This window comes from Sciurus vulgaris (genome assembly GCF_902686455.1).
Source record: "Sciurus vulgaris genome assembly, chromosome: 2".
Lineage (NCBI taxonomy): Eukaryota > Metazoa > Chordata > Mammalia > Rodentia > Sciuridae > Sciurus > Sciurus vulgaris.
Window position 1 is genome coordinate 28,289,914 of NC_136462.1, and position 21,585 is coordinate 28,311,498.

Genomic DNA, 21,585 nt, shown 5'->3' on the forward strand with positions numbered 1-21,585 from the left:
AGAGGAGTCAATCTGGGTTGGAACAAAGTACTGGAGAATAAGAGAACCTAGAGCAGTACCATCTAGATCTAGAGAGAAGACTTGAGAAGTCCAAACCCAAAGAGCCATGTCCTTCATTTGTTTTCTTGGGACAAAGTAAGGTGTATCTACTGATATATAAATATATTCAATAAGACAGGAGAACGAGAAAGCAGCTCGGGCTGGCTGACCCTTACCCTGTGGGTGAGGCTGACACTGAGGGAAGGGTTAAGGCAGAGTCAGGATTAGGAAGTGATGCCAAAAATAAGCTAGAACAGCTGGACCACTGTGCCACGCTGCGTGGGCTGGATGCAGTATAAACCTTTGCACTGAAAAGTTGTTGGGTCCTTACTGCCTGTCACAGGCAGTAGCTTTCAAGAATGAGGGACTAACTTGAGGGGGAGAAGTGAGTGGACAAGTGGGAAGCAAGTAGGGGAAAGCTGTAGTTCTAGAAGGTGCAGCAGTTGGGGACAGGAAGGAGGAACAGTCCTGGGTTCAAATTCTAAACTGCCCCTTTCTAGCTGCGTGGTCTTGGGCTTGTCACATCTCCACTAAGGCTCTTTTCCCTCATTTGTAAAGTGAGAATGATCATAAGTCCCTTGGAGTTCTACTGTAAACCCTGGTGACACTTCCTGGCACAGAGGAGACATTTAAAAAACAGAGATGATAGTGCTATTATTATTTGTCAGAAATAATAATAGTAATAACACAGAGACTTGGAGGAGAAAGCCTTAATGCCTAGGGTTGAGACGGAAGGAAAGTTCTGGTGGTCAAACATGGTGGAGTCTTTTATCTGGTGCCATCCTGTCCATGTTTCAGCCCAAGGATTTAATTTTTTTCTATCCTACCTTCCCTAAAGAGAGAGAAGCCCTTTAAAATTTCCCAAGTCAAGAAGAGGAAACCACAGCTCCTGTGCTCACTGAGACATACGTGTGATGCATGGGACGGCCACAGTGCCTGGCAAATGCTCTGGTGAAGTCTCCCTTCCCGACAGTCACACACAGCAGAGTAAAATGACCTGCGCCCTGTGTCTCAGCGCAGACATGGAAATTCCTGCTCTACGTCACTCAGGGCATAGGGCTGCCGGCGGTTTCTAGAGAGGCTGAATTAAAGAGAACAGATTTCAGTCCTGAAAATCATCCTTAAAATTCACCCTGAATTTTCCCATCTTGGATGGCGTCCTCTTGATCTCAATTTCATCCCCTGGGCCCTCCTAAATCAGCTCTCCTTTCTTTCTCTTCTCAGGTCTACATACCTTCCAGACACTTCCAAAGAGGCGCCCTGTCCCCCACACTTTTTGCCATTCAGCCAACATAAACATTCTTTTCAACTTTCATCATAAATCAAAGCCTATACATTTTTGTCATTCTCTTACCTCCTTTCTATTTGTTAAAATTAATCCAGCATGTGTGTAGCCAGAAATGTGCACGATGTCAGGGTGTGAATTCCCAACACCCTAAGCAGCAAGCCCTCCTGGCACCTGTGACTTCGTGACTTTGTATAAGCACAGTCTAGACTTGTTACTTCAACCAAATCCAGAGTGGAACAACTTGGAGCGAGTTGCGAGCAGCAGAAGAATGCTGTAACCCTGATGCTTTAAGAAACTGATCTCTTACGAGACGCCTCCAGGGTGATGATGGAGGAGTGGGGCTAGCTCAAAGAACTGTTAATCCATGGGCGGCCCCCATCTTGTGAGACCTTGAGAGGAAGGCCCAGCTCCTCCACTCTGTGCCACACTGTGCTGAGACCACGGACACTGCAGGTCTCACACTGCTGTTTTTAATCTTGCTTCAGGGCCCAAAGAGAAAACCCGATAAACACAGAGCATGGCTGGCGAATTATACACATTTCACTAGCCCTACTACGTACCATTTCAAAAGTGGCCCCAATGATCTTTAAAAAATATTTTTTACACTTCTAGAACTGGTTCCCAAACTTCTACACTTCATGAACTGTCAATATTTCAAAACATAAATTTTTATTTGCAGGGGTGGGCAGTAGGATGTAGTTAGCTATTTAGGGTTAACAATTTTTAATTTTAAGAACCTCTTTTAAAAACCACCATTTTAGGGCTGGGGATATAGCTCAGTTGGTAAAGTGTTTGCCTTGTATGTATAAGGCCTTGCGTTCAATCCCCAGCACCACACACACACACACACAAAATTTCACAACCACATTTCAAGCCAGCCACAGTGGCACGCGCCTATAATCCCAGTGGCTCAGGAGGCTGAGGCAATAGGATCGTGAGTTCGCAGCCAGCTTCAGCAGCTTAGTGAGGTGCTGACCAACTTAGCAAGAGCCTGTCTCAAAAAATAAAAAAACAAAAAGGTTGGGGATGTGGCTCAGGGATTAAGTGCCCCTGGGTTCAATCCCTGGTACCACAAAACAAAACAAAAAAAACCACCATGTCCTTTCACCGTCACTTCACTAAAAAATGGACCTTCTCAATCTTCCCAAATTACAAAGGACATAAACTAGGATAAGGAAAGGCCCTCTAAATCAAATAAATTTAGTTCAAGAAAAATTTACTACGTTGTCCTTGCTTACTTATTTTGGTAAAACTTTCTCATTTGCCAGTATTAAAACAGAGTAGAATATCTTTTTTCACCTTATCAGTCCAAACCCAAGGGCTAATTTCTCAAATAAGAGAGGCTGAAGGCCAGCTCTCCTTTACTACTGCCAGGTGACAATGGTCAGTCACAAAAGACATGGGCCACATTTAGTCACTTAAACCACAAATTTTGCTACTCAGCAGGAGGCTGTCCAGGAAGAGCTCCTGCCATTAAAACTACACCACCAACCTGTCCAACACTAGAGGACTTTTTAGATTAACTTTTCACAGTGCTCAGCATGGCATCTGCTTGGATGGATGATTATATTCAGGGGACTTTTTCCTGGCCTCTGGGCCTCTTTTGTGTTTCTGATCATTACGTCCAAGGGTACTGATGTCAGAATACTTTCTGTCTCAGTAACTGATGTACCCAAATGTCTCTGTCATTAATCCCAAGAGAATGTTGATACCATTTGTCTGTAACATGTGACTCATTCTTTTCTCACCAATATTACAACTTGAAAAAAACCACAGGGTATTCAGTGTATTTTGAAACAATCCAAAAGCAACTTGCAGGTAATGGGGACTTATTTAAATATATAATATCTGAAATGACAAACTAATTTCACATGGATTAGAATTATAAACTCTGGACAAGAGGTATAAAATCACTATTTTGAAGGCACTGAAGGACAAATAAAAGCAGGTAGAAACTCAAGGGAATTTGATCCTTGAAAGAAAAGTATTGTACAGGTAAAAATTGATGTTTAAATGGATTGTCCCCTGAGAGCATGCTCTAGTCTGGAGAGCAACTGGCCTGCCAGAAATCAAGCAGAAGAGCTGGGGTTGCAGCTCAGTGGTAAAGTATGTTTAAGGCCCTGAGTTTGATTTCCAACACTGGGGAAAAAAAAAAAAAAGGGAAGAAGAAGAAGAAATCCTGTTTTAGGGGCTTGAGAACAAAAGCTTCAGGCTACCAGAGAGGACATAAAAAGGAGGAAATCCTGAGAGGTAAAGAAGCCCCAAATCTGCACTTTAAAAAATCCCCTAAAACCCTTAGTCAACACTTATACTGCATATGCATGGAGAAGACTCCAAGAAACCCAGGGAAAGCAACTGCTGAAAAACCAACAAAATTGGAGTGGAGATTGAGATTTCAACTGCTGCTCACTGCAGGGGAGACAGGTTGGAATCCGAGTTTCACCAAGTAAAGGCACTTGATATGCATTCTGAATATTCCACTAAAATCCCAGCAGGATCATACCTTAGTAGAAAAGATCATGTCCCAAGACTGCAGAATTTGCTCTAGGACCAAATGTAAAACAAAAGTAGACCTGACTTAACAAAACCTAAAACCAAGCCTCCAAAAATTCAAGGGATCCACAAATAATTTAACTACCTGCTAAAAGAAAAGTCAATACTTTTTGGGAGGAAGGTAACATAATCTGAGTTTCTTTCTACATGGTACCATCCACAATGCTTTGTGCACAAACAGAAAAATTACTAAACTTCTGAAGCAAAGAATAGTGTGATCCACAGTCAAAATAAAAACTGACATCAATTGACCCAGATGTTGGAATTAAGAGATAGGGCTTTAAAGAAGCTATTTTAAATACTTTCAAGGACTTGAAGGAAAAGATAGTCACAATGAACACACAGATGGGAAATCTGAACTTGAAGGAAAACACAGTATGCTGAAGGAACAGATGGGGAATCTAAGTGAGAAGTTCAATATAAAAAATGAAAGGAAAAATAAATGGAAATTTAGAATTTAAACATATAGTATCTGAAATGACAAACTGAATGGGCTTAACAGTAGGTTAAAGACAGCAGAAGAAATAATGAAGACAGATCAACAGAAAATATCTAATCTGAAAGAAAAGAAAGATAAAAGAAGGGACAAAATTAGCAACACTACAGGAAAAAAAACAGGACGAACCTATGAGACAATATCAAAACAGTCTAACTTTTATAAAATTGGAATCCCAGGAACAAGGAGAGAAAATGGGGCAAAAAGCTATTTGAAGAAATAATGACCTTTTCCCAAATCTGGTAAAAAGTATCAGAATCTTAGCAAATCCCAAAAGAATAAATACAAAGAAAACTATGACTAGGTATGTCATAGTGAAACTGCTGAAAACCAGAAACAGAGGAAATCTTTAAAGCAGTCAGAGGGATAAGAAAAGACTTATATATAGGTAAACAATCATCAGATACAGTGAAGGTCAGAGAACAAAGGAATGGCAATCTTTAAGGTTCTGAAACAAAAACGAGTCTCAATCTAGAATTCTATGTCCAAAGAAGATATTCTTCAGAATGAGGGAGAAATGAGAACATTTTCAGGTAAATCAAATAGAAAAGTTGTTCTTGGCAAACCTATACTTTAAGAAAATCTAAGGCTAGTTCTTCAAACTAAAGAGAAATAATACCTGATAGAAATGGATCAACAATATCAATGGTAAAGGTTCTATATTTAAAGTGAAAGAACAAATTGTCAGAGAGGTGTTTATAACATAGGTATTTTTTTAAATATGACATCCATAGCACAAAAGATGGGATGGGACAAGTGGACGCACACTGCTGTGCAAGATTCTCACATTATGTGTGAAATGGTACACATGAGTAATGGGTAGTAAGTTAAGGATTCCTATGCTAATCCCTAGAGTAACCACTATAAAAATTACATAAGAAGCTATCCCAAAAAGCCAATGGAGAAATTAAAATGGGATGTAAAAGCAATCATTTAAACACAGTGACATAATTCTCTATTATACTGGGTAAAATTATGTGACCAGAAATGTTTTAGTCTATAATTGGTGACATTCAACCTTAGTTAGTACCTCTCTCCTGCAAAGCATCATTATTAAAAGAATATTTTACTATCATTCTGCTCCTTCTCAGTAATTATTGACATGAACAGAAGGAGAAATCTAGCCCAGCTAATGATTTCAATGAGGCTTTCTGTTCGCAATCTATGGTTCCGAAGCAGATGGCATTCACAGCACCTGTCTCCAGCTCCTTGCCTTCCCTTGGACGACATTGTCCTTGCAGGTCTTTCAAGAAGCCTACTCATTCCTCACCCCCATAAACCCCCAGAGTCCAAAGACCATACTCCTGCCTCACTCCCTCAAGTCCCTCTAGACATTACTCTTCCAAACTATTACAGAACATCCCTTTTGAAATCCATACCATTCAGTTAAACCAATCCTCTTCTTCCTTCCTGTCCCTAACAACTGCCTGAGCACATACCAGTCAAAAACACGGTATCTGGCTCCCTCTGCACAGTCTCATCATCCTAAGAAGAGCCACTGATCATGTGAACAATTTATCTGATATTGAGCTTCATGGGTCCCTGGACCTTTAAACACCAATGACTGTGCTGTTTTTTCAAACCCAATTATAACCTAAAATTGCTTCATTTCTGAAACACCTATCACAATCTGTGAGTTCACTGACAAAGTTTCCTTTTAAAAATAGATGTCTTTAAGAATAAAAGGAGAGTTTGTTTTTTTGTTTTTTGATTTTTTTTTAAGTTAGTAATAATGGAAGTGGTATGTGGATACCAAAAACTGCAAAAAGATGGTTTGGGAATGCCAAGTTTGGGAACACTGCCTTGGTCCATGCCACATCATCCCTCATGACTGCTCCAACTGCCTCCAACTGATCTCTCTGCCAACAAGTTCTCCCGTTCTAGACTATTCTCCAAGATAGCTGCCAGATTTATCTTCCTAGGAAAAAAAGACTTGATAATTACCAACCTCTGCTTTAAAATATTTGTAGGCTTCCTACAATGTACAAAATAAATCCCAACTTTTCTACCTTGGACATAGATCTATATGCAAATACATTACATTGTTCACCATACCCTGGATACACCAGGACCTGCTCTTGGTGTCACTTCTTTCCTGGAACCCTAGCCTATTCCAAGGTCTACCCCACTGAGCCTACCCATTGTCTTCACTCTTTCCTAGAATCCTCCAAACCCTGGATCCAGTCAGTCATGTGCTCTGCAGGTATCAGCACCCAGCCTGTTGAGGGACATCAACATGCAGATGAAGGCTCTTCCTCCCCACCACTGGGGCTACCTTAGAACAGGCCTTGCCCACTGTCACAGATGTCCTTTGCCCTTCCCTCTCACTGGCAAATTCCTACTCATTCATTTCTACCCATCCCATGAGTCATCTCTTCTCCAACTCCAAGACAGGGTCAGTTGCTCCCGCTGTGTTCTCATTCTCTGATATGACTTTGGTGTTCCAATTTTTAACCTAATGTGCAGATTCAGATGCAGTGGCACACACCCATAATCCTAGGGACTCAGGAGGATGGCAAGTTTGAGGCCATTCTCGGCATCTTAGCAAGATCTCAGCAGCTTATGAGACCCTGTCTCAAAATATAAAATTTTAAAAAAGGACTGCTGATGTAGCTTGGTGGTACAGCTCCCCTGGGTAAATCCCCAGTATCAAATCAACAACATCAACACCATCATCATCTAAATGTGTGATATCTCAGCTAGAATATGAAGCTATCTTGGACATCTTTGTATTGGAAAGTATATATTAAATATAGGTTAAATAAATGAATAAAATTCTTTTTTTAAAACTTTTTTAGTTGTAGATGGACATAATATCTTTATTTATTTTTATGTGATGCTGAGGATGGAACCCAGTACCTCAAGCATGTTAGGCAAGCGCTCCACCTCTGAGCCACAATCAGTCCCAATAAAATTCTTTTGTTGATAAAAAATATATGTGAATGAATGAGCAAAAAGAAGGATAGGGGTTTTAGTTCTCCATTATCACTGGTTAAAAGAAAATGCAGACAGATATGAAAGAAAAAAAGAAATAAGGGAGGGACAAGGAAACACAAAGGAAGGCTCAATAAAAGAGGAAAACCCAGAGAAAGATGCTGGAAGGAAGAGAAGTACTTTACATCTGGTAGAGAACGTACAGATGTCAGGACCTGATCGCTAGACTCTTCCAAGAAGCAATTACTGAGAACCCACTTGGTGTGGCTCTGCGCCAGGTACACATGGCCCCCTCTCTGTTCCCTGGAAACTGCAGGAACTCCTGCCTCCCAATTGCTAAATACAATAAACTGCCTCACTGGTCCCAGGAGGCATCAAACATGGCTGACCCCTTCATCCACCTGGGCACTTACTTCCCTTGGCTTCTGCACACCACAGATGCCTGGCTTTCTCCTCCTGTCTGCCACTCCACCTCAGTTTCTTTCTATGAGCCATTCTCCGGCTGTGTGTTCTTGAATGTCAGCACACTTCAGCTCTGTCCATTCCTCAGTTTCTGTCCAAAGTGCTCTTTTCTTACTCCCTTACAAACTCCTGTAGAGAACTGGGTTTGTACACACCTCAATGCTAATGACTTCCAAATCTCTAGGTCCGACCTAGAGCCCAGCACACTTGAGTCCCACACACTAAAGCCTCCTGGTCATGCCCCTGGATACAAAGTATCATCCCTTCTGCACCTGTTCCTCATTCATTTTTGCCAGTACCTTCTAAAGACCTACCAAGCACCAGGCTCAGGGGAAGCAGAACAGTCACTTCTGGAGCCTGCAATCCGTGATGGACATGGGCCTAAATAATTACACAAATGTAATCATACACTAGTTAGGGTGTTGGAGAAAACACAACCAAACACTACAAGAGAATAATTAGGTGACCTAATTTAAATGAGAGGGCAATATTTTTTTAAAATTTTCCCCATAGTTTTTATTGGTGAATTATAATTATATATAATAGTGGAATTGTTATACATTCACACATGCACACAATACAACAATATAATTCAGTCAGTATCATTTCCCAGTATTTCTCCTGTCCCCTACCTTCTCCCTCCCCTTGGTCTCTTTCCTCTCCTCTACTAGTCTCCCTTCCATATTCAGGATCCTGGCCCCATAACACCTTTCTTTTACTTTTTTCTCTCTAGCTTCCACATGATAGAAAACATATGACCATTGATCAACTTTCTGAGTTTGGTTTATTTTGCTTAATGCCCTTAAAATAAATTACATAATTTCATTCTTCTTTATGGTTGAATAAGATCCCATGGTATATACACCACATTTTAATTTCCACTCATCTATTGACAGATACCTAGACTACTTCCATAATTTGGTTATTGTGAATCGTGCTGCTACAAACATGGGTATACAGGTATCACTACAGTATGATGCCCTATTTTTTTAGGATAGTTCCTGAGGAGTGGTGTAGCTGGGTCATGTGGTGGTTCCATGCCTAGTCTTTTAAGGAACCTCCATACTGATTTCCATAGTGGGTTGTACTAATTTGCAATCCCACCAACGGTACAAAAGTGCTCCTTGGTCTCCTTAAGAGAGGGTAATGGTTTTGTTTTGTTTCTTTCTTTTAATTGTTTATTTGTTCTTTTTGGATACACAAGACAGTAGAGTATATTTTGACATATTATACATGCATGGAATATAACTTATTCTAGTTAGGATCCCATTCTTGTGGTTGTACGTGATGTGGTTTCACTGGTAGTGTATTCATGTATGAACATAGGAAAGTGATGTCCAATTCATTCTACTGGGGGTGATGTTTTTAAAGTAAAGCTGAACCCAAAGAATAAGGAATCAGTCCAGCAAAGATGTGGGTATCTAGTGAACTCTTCTGTTCTATGGAATTATACTATTCTAGGGAACTAGGATAAGTACCAAAATATATGAACAAGGAAAAGAGCTCAGCTTGTCAACAATATGGTAACAGCCATGAAATGAGGCTGGAGATAATAGGGAAAGTCCATATCACACAGGTCAAATTTAGGGTTTGAAATTTTTGGATTCTAAGTACAATAAGCATCCATTAAAGAACTTTTTTTTGTGTGTGTGGTGCTGGGGACCCAGGTCCTCATGCATGCTAGATAAGTGCTATACCACTGAGCTATATGCCCAGCTCCATCAAGGGATTTTGAATGTGCAATGGTTATAAGGTTACATTAGCTGCACCTCAGGAGGGAAGGAATTGAGAGGAGACACCAGTGATGAGGCCACTGCTGTGATCCAGGTGGGATTACAACGCTCAAACCATTTCTCTAGTTCCAACTGATCCCCTTAACAGAATGCTATTTACAGTCATAGATTCTGAGACGTCTTTGCTCTGGGATCCTTGCCTAAATAGAAATCAATTTTCTTCACAACTAAAATATGATTACCATGAAACATTTCAAACCAAAAAAAAAAAAAAAACCCAAAGATTTCTCAACATAAGCCAGTAGTCTACTCACTCCAAACAGGAGTCACACTAAATTCCAGTATTACAATAGCATCTGAAATTCTTGAGAATTTCTCAGAGGTTTTCTTGACTAGCGAACACAAACAGAGAAGAGGGTACTGGCCAAGGGGCTGGTTTCAAACACAAAGTCACTGACACCCCCCACTCCTGGATGGTCACCTGTATGGTCAGTTGTTCCAATGACGGATCCAGATTGCCATGCCCTCCTTGCCTCCAGAGTGTGGCACATGCTCGTCCCTCTACTCAGAACATTCTTTCCCCAACTCTTCTGTTTAATCTACTCATCTGTCAAATTTCAGCTCCAGTGTGGTTTTATCCTGAACAGCCTTGTGGATGACCCTCACTGTGAGTCCTCCTTTATCTATGTGTTCCCTCCACCTGCCACTCACTTCTCTGCAGGCCCCTAGATCAAGGTTCTAGAAGGCAGAGAACATGTCTGGTTTATCACTCAATTGCTACCTTTCCAAGCACATAGAAAATTTTAAGTCTAGTTTCAAAGTGAATAAATGAATGAATGCCACCTTCTATCCAAAGTCACTAAGGTCACCAAGGTCTCTCCCGCCCTCCTCATTTTCTACTTATCTGCCCTCAGAACAACAGGAGGTTACAAGTCAACAATTAAGGGTTATGTTTTGGAAAGACTGCCAACCCCTACATAGACCATGGGTTTTGAATGTAACTGGCTGATGCTAATAGAGGAGACAGGGCTCAAGTGGCCCAAAGAATTCTCACCAAAAGGATTCTTCATCTAAATGCTTCTTGGCCCTAAAGGCCAGTTAATTCTATGAAATACAAATATCTCTGTATCTTGAACAGAACTCAAATTTAAGATAAATTGATAACATGTTTTGATTCTCATGTGTGACATGCATAATAATGATAATAGCTAGCATGTGTTGGGCACTATTCTGTGAGCTTATACATTCTCTCATTTAATCCTCCAACAACCCTATGGGATAAGTACTACTATTATCTCCACTCAGCAGATATAGGCACCAGGCTTAGAGTGGTTGAGATACTTCCCAGGAGATACACCTAGCAATTGGCAGAGCTTGGAATAAAGATAGAAAGATAAGCCTTTCTACTTATCAAATTACATAGGTAATAACAACAACAGTGACACACTGGCAACAGTGACTCCCTGGAGCACTGGGCTCAGCTCTTCATACATCCAGCCCTCCTACAGGAAGAGACGCTTAAAGTGCTCCTGATCATCAACTTTCACCCTGGCACAAGGAGGAAGCCAGCAAGAAAGTGCACTGTCCTGGGGCACCCAGCCCAAGCCAGAGCCAGAGTCAGTGGCTGAAAGAGAACCCTAAGATGCTGACTTAGAATTACAGGCTCTACCCTTGACGTGACATTCCCTCCCACACAGTGGACGGCCGCAGGGCTGGGTCAGAGATGGACATCTGCCCACCCCAAGGGAGAGTTCAGAACTGAAGTACGCAAAGCTTGAAATAAATATGAAGTGTGGAAAACACATTCCTTATGAACAGCTCCATATCACATTCCCCACATCCCTCTTCAGTAACGTTATCAGAAGCATCATTCAATCGGACTGATTGGAGAGAAGCTACGAAAAAGGCTGAAAAATGTGACCAATCAAGACAGTTATTTTTGTGAGAAAGAAGAAAAATGTCACCAAAAAGGGTCAGCAGATAACCCTATTGGGCTGAAAATAACTGCCCAGCTGGCAGACCAGTCAGGGAACAGGCAGAGGGCGAGGGACGTAACGCACAGCACCCAGGGAGCTCCGGCTGAGCGACGCTGCTGGGGGATGAGGAAGCTGGCCTAATTTGGGAACATGAGTCCAGCAGCATTTCTCAGATTCCTTCGAGAGAATCTGGCTAACTTTCAGTTCTGCGTCCTTGGAGGGAATGGGGGTAGGGGGGACAGTGTGACTCAAACACTGCTCTCCACCACTGGACGAATAAGGGTGATCAAGTGTGAACTAACCCCCAATGCAGCAAGTTCCAAGCGAGTAACCCCAAAGTCTCTCTGCTCTCTCCCAAATCCTCTCCACTGACAGCCTGTGCACTCACCTGGACAGTCAGAGACTGGCTGAGTGACAAGTTATCCAACCCCTCAACATCCTCACAGGTAAAAGGACAACAGCACCTACTACAGGGGCTCCCATGAGGCTTTGCTAGGATGTTGCATGTGACTCACAGGTAGGAGCACGGCTCCAAAGTAGACTATGGTTACTAGTATCAACAAAAGGACAATCTACAAAATAAAAGAGAAACCAAAAAGGGATCTGGAGCCTAGTGAGGAATGCGCATTCAAATGGTAAGCCTGCCCTGGACAGGCTTTGCCCAAGATCACTTCTGTCCACATAAAGTGTGACGTAATGTGATAGTAGAGTGTCCAGGTCTTTTCCTGAAGAGTTACATAAGAGCAAAACCATCAGAATCAATGGAATCTCTAGCACAGGTAGAGAAACCCAGTTTAACTCTCAAAAGCTGCTTTCCCTGGAGAAAGTTTGATACTGCAGACATGTAGACAGGCTTTAACTATCTTCCAGAAAAATCCTCAATAACTTGGATTATTGACGATTTGAACTGCTAACTGATTATTCTTCTGATGATCCAAGTCGGACTTGTGACAGGTCCCCCTCACCATACCCATCACCACCACATACACAAAGGTACAGTCATAAGCTATCTTATGGCTTACCACTTTTTGGGGAGGGGTGGGGGGTCCATTTGCTACATACTGTGCTAAGAACTTTTCCTGCATCTCCAACTCTGAGCTATTAGAATAATCCACGGGGCTCATCTACCTGGTTCTCTAAAGTTTATAGAATGACCGACTAATCAAGAGACCTTTCATCCTCTCTCAAAACAGAGGAACAGTTTAATTACCTGGGTGGAACCACAAGTATCCTATAGACAGAAAGCACTAGCAGTTAGGGAGACGGCTGAAGGGAGGAAAAGATGGAGGAGAGTAACCTGGACAACTGCGTCAGGTATCCCGGAACCCAGGACATAACAATTCTTTCACTAAACTCCACATAACTTTAAATTTAAAAACTGAAGAGGAATGTGATTTTTTTAAGCCACTAAAAACAAGTCCTTCCTTTCTTATCTGTAAAAACAAGTCCTTCCTTTCCTATCTATGGAAAAAGAAAAAGACCCTACATATAAATTCTAGTTTTTAAAATTTTTAAATTTTATTTGTTCTAATTAGTTGTACATTAAAGTCTACTTTTTTAAAAAAAATTGTCATGTCAGTTTTGTATTTCCTATTCAGTGGCCATTTTTCCCTTATCAAGAAACCCCAATGATAGGGTATAGCAATAAGTCCAGTTAAAAACTCCCCTGTCCAGGTTGAGGATGTAGCCAGCAGTACAGTGCTTATCTAGAATGTGTGAGGCCCAGATTCAATCCCTAGTAATGCAAAAAAACAAGCAAACAAAAATCTCCACTGAAGCTTAAGAGTGGTAGTTAAAAACACAACTCTAACCTAATTACAAACTCCCTTGAAAGTTAGGGAAGTTGTAAAACTCAGTTCTGATGAGTGACATGCAACCAGATGTCTACCTACTGAGGTTTCTGGCTGCTGTTTTCCTGGTGAGAAGGGGCACGTTTAATTAGCATGCACCTTAAACTCTTCAACTATTCCCTCTCTTCTTGCCTAGAATGCAGATCTGATCCCTGGACAATCATCAGCCACCTTGTAACCATGAGAACAAAAGTCACCAGCTCCAGATGGCAAAGCAGGAAGCTGAAGGCTAAGGTGGCACAGGACATCCTCCTCCAGTGACTGACTACACTCTGCTCTGCCCTCCACTGGACTCCTCGCTGTGTGAGAAAGAGAACAACTCCTTTTTGAATCAAGTACTGGAATTAAGTTTCTATTGCATATAGCTAAATTCAGTACTAACAGACAAAGAAGATACTTGAAATCAATCCATTCTAAAAGAGCAGGAGTTTTAAATTCAAGTGGAAATAGGAGCTGGGCAGATCAAAGGAGAAAATCTCACCAGGTGTATTAGAGAAAGAAGTGGTAAACTAAACACGGCTAGTGTGTGTAAGTAACACCACCAAGACCTTCAACCAGCTGCCACCAAGTCCACCATTCCCTCTGGGTCAGAACTCCAGATTTTCAAGAGCCCAAAATCTGGATTTTTGTGTGAAATTCCCTGATTTAAAAATGTTAGCCAAATTTTTAAAATGTTTAACTCTGTACAAATAAAAAAAAAAAATGACTGCAAGCTAACTTCAGCCTGAAGGCCAGCTTTCAACCTCAGTAGAGAGTTAGGATAGCATTAAAAGAACATGCAAGTTCTAGAGAAATAATAATGGTGAGCATCATACTGAGCACTTATGTGTCAGATTGTTAGGGGCTTTCCACATACTATCTCATTTTTCTTTTTAGCCACTCTATGAAATACATAATGTTATTATCCCTATTGTACCAATGAAGACACTGAGGCTTAGAGACTGCTCAGAGTTGGAGGACTAGCATGGAGCACAGCAGGATTTCAGGCCAGGTCTGTCTTACATACCCTTCATAAGGAATACCTGGGTCACTGCTAAACAACCTAGGGGTAAATGAGTGGCAGCCTCGAGACTTCCATACCAGTTCTTAAAAAGACCTGGCTCACATTCTCTTTCTTTGCTGCCCTTTAATAAGAACAGCAAAGCTGTCCAAATATTCATTCACTAATGTACTGAATAAGTGAATAAATGCTTACACAGTGCTTTTCAGTTTATTAAAGTGCTGTTAAACACATATCTCGCTTAATCCCTACATCAACCCAGTGGTATTATTATCACCACATGACAGATAATGAAATGGAGGATTCAAGAGATTAGTGGATTTGTTTAAGATCCAGGCAATTAGCAGCGCCGAGACTCAGCCCTGGTCTCCTGTGTTCTCTCTGCTTCCTTCGCCAGAGTTCCCAATGCCACCACCTCACTTTAAAATAAGTATTTGTTTGAAACCAATTCCCACTTAATTCTTAATTCTACAGTAACTCCAGTATGTCTGGCAGCTCCCAGGTACCACATTTACATTTTCATGGACATCTTCACAGAGAATTAAGTCAGCGAGAGGACAAAAATAAATACATCAAGTAGTATACTCAGAATTGGAATGTAAATGGCACACACACAAGTCCTGGGATCTAATTTTAGAAAGAAACAGTCCAAAAATCCCACAAAGCCCTGTGCATCTGGCCCCCTGGGAGGCTCCCTGCACTGCCTTAAACCTTGATTAACCCAGGAAGAGAAGGGCTCCTGGAATCCTGGCTGGCAATTTGCTTTCAGGAGCACCAGTTGAATGAGGAACAGAATTATTTTCCATCATGCGCTCCCAGAGTCAAAAAAAATAAATAAAAAGGTAAATGTCTCTGGGGAAATAAGTAGGTTTTCCCGAAAGGTTGGAACACTAAAGGGCTCAGCCCATTCTGACTATGGATTTGCACTGATTCTCAACTGGGAAACCAGGGAAGGAGATTGTAGGTGAACAGTGGCCATGACCTCAGCCTTGGAGCTGACCTGGGACAAGGGTCACCTTCAAGGGCTCATCAAGACATTCCTAGACATCCTGGCCTGTCACAGGCTCTCTCATCTAACCACAATAGTGCTTATAACCTCCTTTGCAATAAAATAGACTTTTAATTAGTCTTTCTGGTTGCCAGTGATCATGAGAATGTAAGTTCTGTTACAGCAAAGGATCTTAGGACTTCTGTTCCCTGAAGTATACCAAAGTCCTAAACTGATACCTAGCATACAATAAGCTCAATAAATACCTGTTGGAGAAATAAATGAAGGATCTGCTGTCAGAATGGGTCCTCCTAGACTCCTGTGCAACAGTGAAAAGAGGCCCGAGGCCAAGAAGAGGCTTCCTGCAACCCTGCCCTCTGCTTCCTCTTTTTCTCTCTGAAGGCATACACTCCTACAGTTCAAGCCCCCCGAGATCCAGGCTGGAATCTGACAAGTCTGCTTTCACCAGCTTCCTACTCTGTGCCACTGTCCCCCATAACTGTGCCCACCACGCTTCACTGTCTGCCCACCCCCACCCTGTAACACTCCTGCTCAGCTCCTAAGGTGTAACATACCACGCACCAGGAACTTCACCCACCTCACCGATGGCAGTGTCAACTGCCAGGAACTATGACAGACAAAGGGGTGTAGTGATAGGATACAACCCCTGCCTTCCAGAAGCTCACAACTTATGAGGGAGACAGGTAAACAATGAGAACACAACATAATACTATAATAGGGGTACAATGGCCAAAGTCACAAACTGACAATCCTCAATCTAGAGCCAATATAGTAGGCCAAACCTAGAGCCCATAGGGTGACTTTATATTTTCATAATTAGCTGCTAATTTCTAACACTTATTGCTATCATGTAACACTTCAGACTGACAGCATCTCCTGGAAGATTGACCTTGTATTCCCCACATCAACCAGCTTCAGCTACGCAGTGGTTACCCCTTTAGAAGAGACAAGTGGCCTGCAGCTCCCAATACCTGCATCTCAACCTGCTCCTGAGGGTCTTCCAGGCCAAGAGGCCAGGGGTCGGCTGCCAGTTCTTGTGTGCTGGCATGGTTATCTTAGGGGTTCTCCCTGCCCACACTTCTCCAATAAGTGAGAGTCTGAGAGAGAAAGTGACAGGAGAGCTTAAGAGTGGACCTATTTATTATGCAAGTGAAGATTATTCCTGCAGATCTGATGCCACAGTGTGTTTGTGCTGTGTACCCAGCACGGTTGTTCTCATGTACCTGCCTGGCCCTCATTTGCTGTAAACCTACCTTCCGCCTGCAAGTCCGACAACACGGAAGTCAGGTGTCCTACCATCTGGGAACTCTGTCTGGTGGGACAGAGACACATAAAAAGACAATTAGCATAGATTGTGGTCTTCCGTAGAGGAGGTACTATGGAACTGAGAGAAAGGAGCCCTAACCTGCAGAAGTGAGGGGACAGCTAACAGAATGGAGGATCCTGGGCTGACTCGTGAAAGGCAAATTAATGGACAGAGGAAGATATAAAGGGTTGAGACTGCCCAAAATAGCTCTCGGACATTAAAAAGTCCCACTCCTCAGGAGTACCCACGCTCCACAAAACAACTGGATAATTTCCCATAATCCCAGGCCACTGGGAAGAGCTTCCAGGAACCTAAGTCCAGTAAGTTATCCTCTCCCTGCCTGAAAACTGCAGAAAGTGTGGGTCACCACTGAGAGTAATGTCCAGTTTTATCACTACCCTTATGTCACCAACATGCCTCACTAGCTTTCATTCAGGAGAAATAAAAACCTGTATTTCTACTGCATTTTGAAACTTCACAGTCCTCTGCTTCAGCTAACATAAAAAGTTCTATACCAAGAATACGAAGAAATGCACAGAAACTAGTCTGGCCTTAAAGAAAACTCTTCCTCCTTCATTTGCTAACAGGACAAATGTCAAGGATGGACATTCCCATATCCAGACTGAAGGAAGGGTTGGCACTCAAGAAGAAATATGGAATTCAGAGTCCTTGCTATTAAGAACTCACTAACTCGTAACCAGTATTTCTTCTTTTCTTTCACATTTTTCTCTCTTTTTTAGCACTTACCTCTCCGGTCAGAGTCACTGAGGCATTTCTGTCACTGAAGTGATTCTCGGCCTGAGCTGACTCCTTTTGAGCTCGGCGACCCATCTTGGCCCCCTGTAAAGAGAGATGAAGGGCACTGCTGGCCAAATGTCATTTGAACCACTGTGAGGATGACAATTCTGGGAAGATAAGCAAGGACTGGATTTAGGTTGATACAGTAGAGAACAGTATTTGACCTTAAAGCAAAGCAGCTGAGATCAATTCTACCTGATAAGAGAACAAGACATTCCAGGTTAAGGCTCATGAGGTTTTCTTTTAATAACCATAAGGGCTGCAAAAGCAAAATCACTTTTCTACACAAAGAAATGTAGTGAGAAATGCCTGTAGACTGGGCAGAGACCCCATGTCACAGCTCATAGAGGGGGTGGCCTCCTCGTTCCTAAGCAGAATTTTAGGAAGGCCTAATATCACAGCTGAAAATAATTATTAAACAGGCTTTCAGAACACTTCCTAAATTCCATGGCAACTGGCACCAGGGAAATATAGGAAAAATTTGCTTTGATATATACACTAAATGGATTTGCACTTATAGACAGGAAGGGAAATCTACAAGAATGCTGAGACATCAATTTTGGAAATCACAGCACTTCAAAATTCTGAGTCATCAAATGCATCATTTGCAGGTGTTTCCCAAGACCCACCTGGGGTGGAGGTTCTGTTCTCAAACACTTCCCAGCACACAAACAAGACTTAGAGACTTACTAGTGAGTGTTGAAATACATATAATTTTGGTTGTTTAATTTAAAAAAAGTATTAATATAGGCACTTCTAGATCTCATTTAATGTGACTTTTCTTGATTCTCACAATAATGTGGACAAGGGCTGGGACAGATTTTATAAATGAGGAAACTGAGGCCCAGGAAGGTGATTAAGTGACAGATATAAATCTAAGAACAAAGTCTTCTGACTTCAAATCCTGGGTTCTTTTCACTGTGCCATGCTGAGATTCATGAGGATGTTCTAAGAACGAAGAAAGAAGTTTTAAGTTTCAAGTTGTTGAATCCGAACTCTCATGCAGGGTTCATGTTTCAAATTACAATGTCAATGGTTTAGGTTCCAGGGAGGATGGAAACATTTTTCTGATAATAAGCAGCTCACTTTCTTCTCAAGGCAGACAATTCCATCCTTTCATACATGGCTGCCCTCTTCCATTTGACACAGTATCAGGTATCTGAATACTGTACACTACATAAATACAGGGATTGTGTAAAACAAAAATTCAATGATCTTGTCTCAAAATGCTGTTTACAGATAGTCTAATAACTGGTAAATATTTTTTAAGATTTTGAACTTTTTGAAGATGCTTTATAAATCCATAGGGTAGAACACCACTTTATAACCTGAGTTTATATATTTTATATGTTGTCTGGGTTCCATCTTCCCCCACAAGGACATGAGTTTTAGTCACTGCTGTCACGTGGACAATACCTGTGATACAGTAGGATTCAGACATTTGTGGAAAGAATGAAAAAATAACTACATTCATAACCCCAGTTATTAAAAAAGTTCATATATCAGAAAGACCTAGTGACCTCATAGTCTACTTGGTCAACCAGGTTGCTTCACTCCAGATCAATTTGCTTCCCTTAGAAAAGTGCTCTGTGGCACTGTGGAGGACTTCCAATGATATCTTTTTACAATAGAAAGCAAAGACCTGAAGGTGTTCCATCTTTAAGGTACTAAGATCTTGACTAATTTTAAAAGTATGCTGAGGGTCGTGATGGACTAAGAAAAACACTGTATTTAGGTCTTGATTGAAACTCTATTATTTACTGACTATGACCTTGGGTAAAGCACAGCTTCAGGCACCAGCTGCTAATCTCTTCTGATAACTTAGCACATGCCAGGCTGTAAGTGCTTATCATGGAGTTTCAGAGAAATTAAACTGTTTTTTTTTTTTTTTAAACCTACCCACGGCTTTACACTCCATCTGGCTTCAGGGCCTGAGCACCCCTAATCACCACCTGAACGTTATAAAGACTTGATTCCCAACAGTGAAAATCCCCGGGGGATTACAGGGAAGATCCCCGGCTTCCCTCCACTGCTTGCAGAAAACGATGCGACTTTTACAAGAACTTCTGGGGAGAGAAGTTCCAAGGGAAAACCTGAGGATGGGTCTAAGTGCGACCCTGGCCGGGACCCTCCTGTCACCCTCCGATCCGGGGGAGGTCGCACTTGGGGTTCGAGAGAGGCGCAGAGATTTCGCACGGTCCCCGAGGCCAGCGGGCACAGGATCTCTTTTCTACTTGGGGGAATTTTAAAGAAAGCGAACCGCGTAGGCAGCGTGGAGCTCCTCGCGGCCCGGGGGGCGGGACAGAACAGGCCGCCTCCCCCGGGCCGCAGCCCGGCGCGGCTCGCCTCGGCCCGCCCGCTCCGCCGCCTGCGCCAGGCCGGGCCGAGGCGCCTCAGCGGAGCCGGGCCGGCGGGGCCGTTCCTCCCCACCCGCCGAATCTGGTCCCAAGCCCCCCGCCTCGGTCCTCACGGAGAAGGCCGAGGTGCGACGCCGCTCCTCGCCCAGGTCCAGCACATCGTCCATCTCCACGGCCGCCTGACGTCACTTCCTGGAAACCTAGCGTCCCAGCCGCGTCCCTGACGACGACTCCGCCCTTCCAATATTTAAAGGGCCCGCCGCGTTGTTCCTGGATTCTGCGTGCCGCCCTCCAATTTATTTTTTTAAATAATTTTTTTTTAGTTGTAGATGGACACAATACCTTTATTTTATTTGTTCATTTTTATGTGATGCTGAGTATTGAACCCAGTGCCTCCAACGTACAAGGCGAGCGCTCCACCTCTGAGCCACAACCTCAGCACCTCCACCCTCCAATTTAAAGCAAATTTTTCCTAAGCTTCCCTTGTTTGACTTCCAGAAGAAACCTCCAGATAGCAAAACCAGCTAAGACTGCTCCTGTGAGACAGTGAAAAAGTGTTAGTCCTTAGGGACTGTCCACATTTGTAGCTCTATTTAAATACATTGGTAAGTGCAAAGCATTACTGTTAAAAGTAGTGGTAACTCGATCCCTCCCATTTGTATAGCTCACATGCAGGTACAGAGGGCCTTCAGAGTTATTAACTCAAGTGAGGGGCACAACAACTTTTGAGGGAATCAAGATAAATTGTATTGTTTCCAGTTGACAGATGAGATCAGATGCAATAAATGATTTATAAAGAATTACAGAAGATTATATATATATATATATATGGTAATCTCTGTCTTCAAGAAGTTTATGGAGAGGCTGAACCAAAATATCAAGTCATCAAGTGCCTGGGTGGTAATGACTTTCAATAGGATAAATATTTGGCTTCTCATTTAATTCCAACAACCCCACAAAGCAAGTAGCAATAATATTTCTATTCAACAGTGAAGGACACTGAGGCACAAAGAAGTGACTTGAGGAAAATAACCTGAGTGCTGAATAGCAGAACCAAATGTTATTGGAGTATTTTTCACCAGTGCAAACTAGTGGGTGCCAGCCATTCTCCTAGGCCAACAGTCGAGTTGAGTCTTCACTCACATTTCACTTAAGATCCCCAAGTCAACACTACTGGCCAGGTCCCTGACACTGATCTCTGGGAGTCACCAAAGATGGGCTCATGACCCTGAAAGCAAGCAATGTCCCCAGTATGCTGAAAGTAAGGCCTAGATGGCTTTGCCCTTAAAAAGAGGACTTGGAAATGGAAGTAGCATCCTTAAAACAGAATTATGAGATTTCTTAAATACCCAGTAAATTACTAGATTCCCTCATTCATTTCACATGTTTACTGGGTAGGATTGCGAGTTAGCATGCCTAGTAATGGCAAGAATACCGGCATGGACATCGAAGGATCAAGTTCTCATCCTAGCTCTGCTAATAACTATCTATGCAGTCAGGGCATAGCCCTCCTGGACCTCAGTTTGTTCACTAATTACAGTGCCTCTAAGATCCTTTACTTACTCTGCTTCTTGGTGAGGATATTTTGTAAGATTCTAATCTGAAGCAACATTCAGTGCCAAAAATCTAACACAGCCTGAGATATCTGCCAGTGAATCCCTTGTTCCTTTCTTCCTCGGCACTAGGTGAGGAAGAAGGGATTTGCCTTTGGATTTTTCCATTTCTTGTCACTTTGCAGCTATCCCACCACCTTCTAGTCAGTATCCAGAACTTCGTTCCCAACC

The 21,585-nt window shown here is 42.3% G+C and overlaps 1 protein-coding gene across 1 annotated transcript in view; it reads right to left on the reverse strand.

Annotated features, from left to right (window-relative positions):
* Positions 1–20,061, reverse strand: part of IFT43 (intraflagellar transport 43) — an 81,159-nt gene extending 61,098 nt beyond the window's left edge. The window contains exons 1-2 of the mRNA XM_079129241.1: positions 19,915–20,061; positions 17,394–17,486 (exon numbers count right to left, since the gene is read on the reverse strand). Coding sequence (XP_078985367.1) covers positions 17,394–17,486; positions 19,915–19,968 — 147 coding nt within the window. The 5' untranslated portion in view covers positions 19,969–20,061. The remainder of the gene's footprint in view (positions 1–17,393; positions 17,487–19,914) is intronic.
* Between the last annotated feature and the right edge of the window lie 1,524 nt (positions 20,062–21,585).